This window comes from Vigna unguiculata, chromosome 7 (assembly GCF_037176805.1).
Source record: "Vigna unguiculata cultivar grain cowpea cultivar isolate G323 ecotype 2 chromosome 7, ASM3717680v1, whole genome shotgun sequence".
NCBI classification, from domain to species: Eukaryota; Viridiplantae; Streptophyta; class Magnoliopsida; order Fabales; family Fabaceae; genus Vigna; species Vigna unguiculata.
In genome coordinates, this window is record NC_140798.1 from 12,713,910 (window position 1) to 12,722,086 (window position 8,177).

At 35.1% G+C, this 8,177-nt stretch overlaps 1 protein-coding gene across 2 annotated transcripts; it reads left to right on the forward strand.

The window, feature by feature from the left end:
- Positions 1–229: 229 nt before the first annotated feature.
- Positions 230–5,933, forward strand: LOC114189538 (DNAse I-like superfamily protein). 2 transcript variants are annotated; one of them, XM_028078126.2, is made up of 10 exons: positions 230–448; positions 1,393–1,438; positions 1,564–1,648; positions 2,069–2,162; positions 2,289–2,393; positions 3,015–3,324; positions 3,449–3,648; positions 3,744–3,852; positions 4,030–4,178; positions 5,023–5,933. In XM_028078126.2, exons 2-10 carry the CDS (start codon positions 1,406–1,408, stop codon positions 5,333–5,335), a joined length of 1,398 nt encoding a protein of 465 aa, XP_027933927.1. In that variant the 5' UTR covers positions 230–448; positions 1,393–1,405; the 3' UTR covers positions 5,336–5,933. The 2 variants fall into 2 exon arrangements, with proteins under 2 accessions (XP_027933927.1, XP_085531546.1); XM_085675420.1 differs by lacking the exon at positions 230–448 and adding an exon at positions 1,003–1,021.
- The last annotated feature ends 2,244 nt before the right edge of the window (positions 5,934–8,177 follow it).

The window sequence follows — 8,177 nt, forward strand, 5'->3', positions numbered from 1 at the left end:
TATATTTAATTACATGGTTTATTACCAGGACCAAATTAAATAAAAGGAGTAGTAGGATTGAAAATATAATTACATTTTAAAAGAAGTATTTATTTATTTATTATAAATCTTAATTATGCTCATGGAGTAATTTGGAGTGGCAAAGACATGAATTTATGTTGTTTATAGAAATGAAAACAACCTTTTTTTCCAAGAATGGCCCCCAAAAGAAAACAAAACATCCTCTGCATCTCTTTCTCAGTTCTACCTTTCCTTCCCTACAAACCAATAAAGGCAAACAAAGGTAGAAGCTACATCGCAGTGTCATATATCACAAAAAAACCTTTTATGTGTTACTCTTCAACATCATTCTCCAAAGGGGAAGAACTAAGGAAACATCAAAACCGAGAACGGATTATAACCACTCTCTCATTCTGAACCGTTTTCACTCAAACCCCACACAATTCTCGTAAGTGCTTTTCATCGTTTTAGTCTTTCATTTGTTACTTCCTAGCGCTGTTTATCTCTTGCACAATCGTCACACACTATGCTACAATAACCAATGCCGTTGACCCACTTCACTTCTCTATGATCTTCTACTTTCTCTTTTGTTCTATGCTCTTGTCTTGCTTCTATCACTGCCGTGCTTTTTTCTCTCTTGTTTTTTCTTCTTTCCGCGTTCTCGAAAAGCCTTCGGATTTGGTGTCCCTCGTTTCGTTTTCACCACCCCTATTCCGGGTCCAGTTTGATTGATGTGTTTCCATCCACTCTCACACGCCGCTTCTTTTTCGATCTTCTGGTTTTGGATGTAGACAACCCCAGTTTGTGTGCAGATTTTGCCTTCAAAAAAGTCGCAAACTTTCGCTTTTTCAACCAACGTTGAATGTGATCACAGATGCTCGGTTCATCCACGCACTGTTTTTCTTACCTGTAAAGCGCAAAACTGGAGCTTCTAATAAACTGATATTATCATTATTCCTCAGAACAGAAGAGAAAGATGCACCTAGCCTTTTTTCTAAGCTCTTTCTTTCTCTCTTTTTTGGTATATTCTATAACACAACTCAATTTTCTTTTCCTTTTCTTTTTAATATTTTAAGTACTCAGAAGCTGTCTCCGTTTCCCCTGCAACTGGTTCTTAAATATTGCCGTTGAAAACTATTCAAAACTAGTTTATTAACATTTCAAACAATAAACTTAGTTTTCTCGTACAATAAAGAAAAAAAAAAACACCCGTGTCCAGACCCATTTTGTTGTTTTTTCTCCCTCGATGACTTACCAAAATTTCCAACTTTAATTGTAAAAAATCCCCACATGGATTTAGATAATCCTGCTGTTGCTTTTTAACCTCCGGCACCCGCGTTCCCATGCCATTTTATTGTTCCTGATCATTTGCTGTTGTCTTATTTGGTTCAGTTGGAGAAAAGCAATGAGAATGGAGTTGAAGAAGAAGATATCCAAGGTATGTATGCACTACAACTACACAATCAACCCAAATGACCTTTCTATCTTCTACTTGTGGTCATGATACATGTTCTTTACGATCTCTCTCACCCCATCTTTTTGTTTTTCATATTCGTGTCACAGTCGTCATGGCCAAATTTTAATGTAAGGAAGTGGCTCAATAAAAGGAGCAACGGTGATAGCTTTCACTCAGATTACTCTTTACCAGGTAAAGATTTTCCTTCTATTAGTTTTCCCCCTACGGTTTTGAACTATTGATTTGATTTTCTTGGGGTGAAAACATGGATTTCTCGACCAGTTCGAGGGACAGATTGGTGGTAGTAGATGGGTTAGTGTAGTGTGATTAGACATGGTGATGGAACAAAAGGAAGTGACTTTGATAAGGGTGCCCGAAATTTGTTACCGGGGCCCCGTGTCCCATCTGGGACGTTTTCCATGAACCTGCCACGTGGGTGGCTAATTTTCAGGAATTCAATTCGGCCTATGATCGTTGTACCTGCTGCAATCACAAACCCACACGGTTTTAGGTTTCTTGTAGGGTCCTTGTTTAGGAAAAAAAAAATACATAAACTAGTGTTTGTTTTTGTTTATTTTAGTACTGATTTTGGTTATGGTGATTATTTCAAAGAGGGGTGGCTGATGGATTCCACAAACGAATTGAAACATTCCGCACCGGTGAAGGAGGCGCCACCTGTCAGTGACATCGACACGCTCAACCTTAGGTAAACATAGCCATCATACCCATTTGAAGTATGAATGTGATGTTATCTGTTGGGAACTAAAATTAGTGCTACCTTTTAGTAAAATTTTGTTGAGTCGGAAAAGATGACCGAGGTTGTGGTTTTTAGGATGTTCGTGGGGACGTGGAATGTGGGAGGAAAGTCACCAAACGAAGGATTGAACTTGAGGGAATGGTTGATGTTGCCTTCACCAGCTGATATCTATGTCATTGGGTATGTTATTTTATTTTCTTCTTCTCTCTTTCTTCACAATACGAGTTTCTTTTCAAAACTTCCTTCTTTACTCACTTCAAGGAAGTGTTTTAAATCTCAACCAGTACACACTCTGTACTCATAATTACACTGTCAGTTTTTTCACCTGTTATTCTTTTATAATTGGTTATGGTCTCAAAAAGACCTCCTATATCTCGAAAGAGTAAATTAATGTAACTTACAATTTTTATTATTTATCTTACATAATTTATTAAAGATAAAATAATTAACAATATATTTAGTTGGGTTGAGTTAAACTTAAAATTTGAACCATTTTATCTCAGTATTTTCTCATTGGCTACCGGCATTTTGCACGAAGTGAAACGCATGTTGAGTTGATGAGCTTCGCTGGATGAACCACCATCCACGCAAACCAAACATGGTCACAGCTCATGATAACGTGCATTTGCGTTTTATCTTTTGGCCAAGTTGACCGTTTCGTCCCTGATAATTCTAGGGACTTGAAATAATGTCCATGTGAAAATCATTTTGCTCCATGACTTCCTACAAATTCATGTCTTTCTTTTGGATTGAGGAGTAATATAATATACTAAATTTTGTTTTCATTACATTGCACCATAGGTTCCAAGAAATTATACCTCTAAACGCAGGGAACGTGCTTGGGCCAGAGGATAGTGGCCCAGCAACGAAGTGGCTAACTCTGATTCGTGAAGCCTTGAACTCTAACACTAGTGAAGAAAGTGAAGAAAGTTGTAGTACATTATGTAGCCCAAGTGAACATGAACAACAACACTATTATTGCCTTGCAGCAAGTAAACAAATGGTGGGTATCTTCTTGTGCGTGTGGGTTCGTGAGGATCTTTACAAGCATGTCACCAATTTAAAAGTGTCTTGCGTTGGTAGAGGCATCATGGGCTATCTGGGAAATAAGGTTCGTTCATTCCTCTAATTTCCTTTCATGGATTATTCAGTTTTCTTAATTAATTTCCCTTCTCGTGTTAGAATGATGATGTATGTGATTGCTTATCACTTTGATTTTGTTGGTTAATCAACAGGGTTCAGTATCAATCAGCATGACATTGTACCACACGACGTTTTGCTTTGTTGGTACCCACTTGGCCTCTGGAGAGAAAGATGGTGACGAGATTCGAAGAAATTTAGACGTATCAGAGATCTTAAAGAAAACTAAATTTTCTCACTCATTCAAAGCTCTTGGTCAAACACTCCCTCCTCCTGAAACCATATTAGAGCATGAGTATGTTCTTTCATTCCAATTTCAGAAATAATCTATTAATTTTCTATCAATTACCGTAAGTTACTAATGACCCTTCATTTTTTTGGTATCTGCAGTAAGATTATTTGGCTTGGGGATTTGAATTATCGCCTTGTTGCTGGTTATGATGATACACTTGAACTACTGAAAAAGAATGATTGGCAGGCCCTATTAGAAAAGGATCAGGTAATCTCATTTATTTTCTTTTGTGTCATTGATCAGGTCAATTTATAATATATAGGTCAATTTATAATATATAAGTGGATGCAAATTTTATTTTAGAAACTGGTTTTTTAGGGTTGACAGATAATAATATTTTTGTGGTGTTCTTACCATTTTGTTGTTTTCATTGTGTTGTGACAGCTGAGGATAGAGCAAAGAGCGGGTAGAGTGTTCAAAGAATGGAAGGAAGGGAAGATATACTTTGCTCCAACTTACAAATACCTATTTGATTCTGACCAGTATGTTGCTCAAACAAACAAGTCCAAGGAAAAACGACGAACACCGGCTTGGTAAGATTTAATATATAGTAATAAACGTTTGTGTTGAAACCAAAACTCTTCTTATCCACAACAGGAATGTCATTATATCATGTGCATTATTGCCGTCTGTTTTGTGTATGCTGTGACGTTCAGTGATGCCAAGTTGAGACGACCTTTTGCGATTAAGATATCTCTAGTTGAACATAATTTTCAACCATGCTACGCATAATTAAGCAACTTCACTTGGTTGGTACGTAATGAAATACCATTTGCAATTCTTTATGAACCACCCTTTGAAAAGGATTTCCCTGTGGTGCATAATATATTTGCAACTGTGCATTTCTTTAATGCTCAGAATTAGTCAACCACAAGCAAGTGATTCAAGCAATAATAAAGTAAAATCATTGGCTACGGTTTATGACATAATCCAAAATGGTGAGTGAATGATGGGTCGCGGGGAAACACTGTATATTCTATACCATCCTTTTCTACGTATAATTTTATATAAACCAGATGAAACCTCCACCAATTATCATCGGCCAATCTAAAAAATCTCACCATAACAACACAAACCCATCTTCATCAAACACTTTTCTTTTGAATTAACTAAGTTAAATGATGCCATAACCGACCATCATTTTTTTTATTATCATGCATCTCATCAATAAAAAAAAAAAGACTACATGGTTAACGAATCAGAATCATAATTTATAAAACATTGATGCAATAAACGATGACATGTGGTGGAACAACATCGTACACATTGTTTATAATGTCAAAGTATGGATTATGATTTTACTGTTGAAGTTATTTATGTTTGATGGATGAATGATGAGAACTGAAGTGAAGCTGTTTGTGTGGGACAAAACAAAAGGTGCGATCGAATTCTGTGGAAAGGAGAAGGCGTGGAGCAGTTATGGTACGTGAGAGGAGAGTCGAAATTCTCAGACCACAGGCCAGTGTATTCACTGTTCTCGGTTGATGTGGACATGAGATGTAAGAAGCTAGGATCCTATGTTGGTGCATCAGAGAGTGGTGGCTCAATCTCAATGTCAAGGTCATGCTCCTCTAGAACCATCACAAACGCTGCCTTGTCCTCTTCTTGTTTTGCTAAAGTTCAGGCAGAGGAACAACTATTGTTACTAACCAGGGAACATAGCCACCGCACATGCAGGATTCTGAGTTAGGACACAGGAATAGGATACTATATATATATTAAGTGGTGACCAGTGACCACTTTCCCAGGAAGAAAAGTAACACACAAGTGACACGAGCATCGAGTTGCCGCGGCTCGCGGTGTGTCCTGACAAGGTTCGGGTTCTGTGTTCCTCACTTTTTTTTTTATTGTTGGAACAGAGGATTCAATTCATTAGTATTTTATGCTGTAAAAAGTTCACATGCGCCCACCCTTCTGGCTTCCCAAGCTAGCAATGATCACGGGAATTTGAATTCTGTGCTGAGTTTATGGTGTTCTTTTTCTGTTGTGTCTTCAATGTATTCAAATTTTTTTAATGTACGAACATCAGAGGAACTATACAAAAAATTCAGCAAAGATTCTGAACTCAGAGGCGGAGGAAGTGCAGAAAGAGATGGCTTTTTTTCTGAGCTTTTGGTGAACGATGAGGTTGCTATCTTCCAAATGTTTGGTTGGTTAGTCTATATTTTGATGGGCATTTGAAGAAATTGTAAATCAAATTGTTTATTACTTTTCCTATTGTTGTTCAATACAGTGTATCGAATTTTGTTATGTAAAAAATCTATACCAGCTTAGTATGATACTTCTCATGTCTTTGCAGCCAAATAAATCCTTTTATGAGTTTTAGGTGTCATGCCAATTTTGTTTTATGTACCCAGTTAGTCTTTTTTTTTTTTTTTAATTTTGAATATTTAATAAATTAATTCATTTTAATCATATGATGTTAGTATTAGTAATAATGATGATAAAGTTTCACATAAAGTGGCTTTAGAACGCAATCTCACTATTAACTCAATCACGTAATAAGCGAAACTAGGATGTCATATTGTATATAATTCTTATCGTGATCACTAAACGACAATATAGTGAACTTTGGGTCCAAAAAGCAATATGCTATGAGTTGAATTTGTAGAAGCCTTTAAAAGAAAAGTAAGTACTGAGTTGTAGATCATATTGAACTTGTCATATTTTGATATGAGAACTGATGTGCAAAGTCTCAACTGAATTTTATCTTCTTTGTAATAATTTTACCTTACGTAAACTTGAATAATTTTTAATTTGGATTAGAATGTTTATTCTTCCTTCGCAATATTTTCATTTGCATAGGGATCCACTCAAACCTTATTCCCCTATGCTAATGTCAACATTAATTGCTAATTGTTAATTGTTAATTACTAATTGCTACCTAATCTTTGAACGCATTTTTGTGTAAGCATATTTTAAAGAACTTTATTTGGGCCAGGCAAGGTCCAATAGAATGAGACACAGGCTTCGACCTACTTTAACAATGAGGAAATGCTATTTGGCATCCTCTATTTTCTTAACCCCACCTGCAACTTGTAAAAGACCCAGAAAGCTATCATTTTTTAATAACTGAAATAATTTTAAGGAGAAAACTCAATTTTATTAGAAAAAAATTAAAATACATTCATTTCATAGATATTGAGAATATTTTTATTTTTTTCATTTCTACTCTTTTTTGACACGTTAAAACATAATCAGATTTCCATGCAAGATAATGGAAAAATATTTTTATTTTCACAAAACATAGTTTTTTGTTACATTATTGTATTTATTATTCTAATCATTATTAGTAGAAAACAATTAGTTTCTTTCTAAAACTTTGTTGGTCGTATTTAGTGTCACTTTCCGATGAGTTTTATTTTCACCTACAAAAAGGTTGTAAATGTTTTTTCTTTTTTACAATTTGCAAAAATATAATTAGTTTAAAAGTCATTTAATTAAATTTTTATTTCTCTAGATATTTTTAAATTGACTCATGTCAGAAATTATTATCATTATTACATGAATATTTTATGAAAAGAAAAAACAAAAAACAAAAAAAAAAACAAAAAAATATGGGAAAACCATATAAAACCCATGATAAATTTACATTGTATAATAGGTAAAATAAAAAACAAACTAAGCAAATACCTTGTAAACCAATGGAACACCAAACAACTTAATAATCAAATTCATCAGCATATCACAGCATTTATCATCGGTTAACTCTCTCATATTAAAAAAAAAAAAACTTTAAAACTCCTTATTGCTTTTTAGAGGTAAAAGAATTGGGAACTGTCATAGAACTACAATAAGGTGAATCAAGATGTTGTAAACCCTGTAAACTATTTATAGTAGTGGCATCCTTCAAATAAAGCATATCAATCAAGGAATTAGACTCTACTGACATACCACTGGTAGAAACATCTAAATTCTTAACAAGAAAATATCCATTCACAACACAAATATTATCATGAACTACCATTGACTCAAGTTTTGATTGAGTAGTAGGATTCATCACAGAATCCACAGGCTCCGCTATAAGACCATAGGCCCCACCACAAGCTCCATCACAGACTCCACCACAAGAACCACAAACTACACCATTGGCGCCAGCACAGGCTCCACAAACTTTAAGACCGAACCTAAAGAAACCTTAGTCTCATCCTAAGCACCAACCACCTTAGGACGATAATGTTGTTGTATTTTTGCACTAACAATTTTCTCCCCAACAAAAATAACATTGACATCCTATGTAACCAGCTCCACCACTAGCGCCACCATAGGCTCCACAAACTTTAAGACCAGACCTAAAAAAACCTTAGTCCCATCCTAAACACCAACCATCTTATGATGATAATGTTGTTGTATTTTTGCACCAACAATTTTCTCCCTAACATAAATAACATTGGCACCCTATTGTAACTGTTTACAATTAGATAGATCATGACCAATCATTTTACAATTTGAACAAAATATAGATAATTTCTCATATTCCACATCAACATTAAACGCAAATCTTGGTCTTTCCACTAAAATTTGATTAGGCA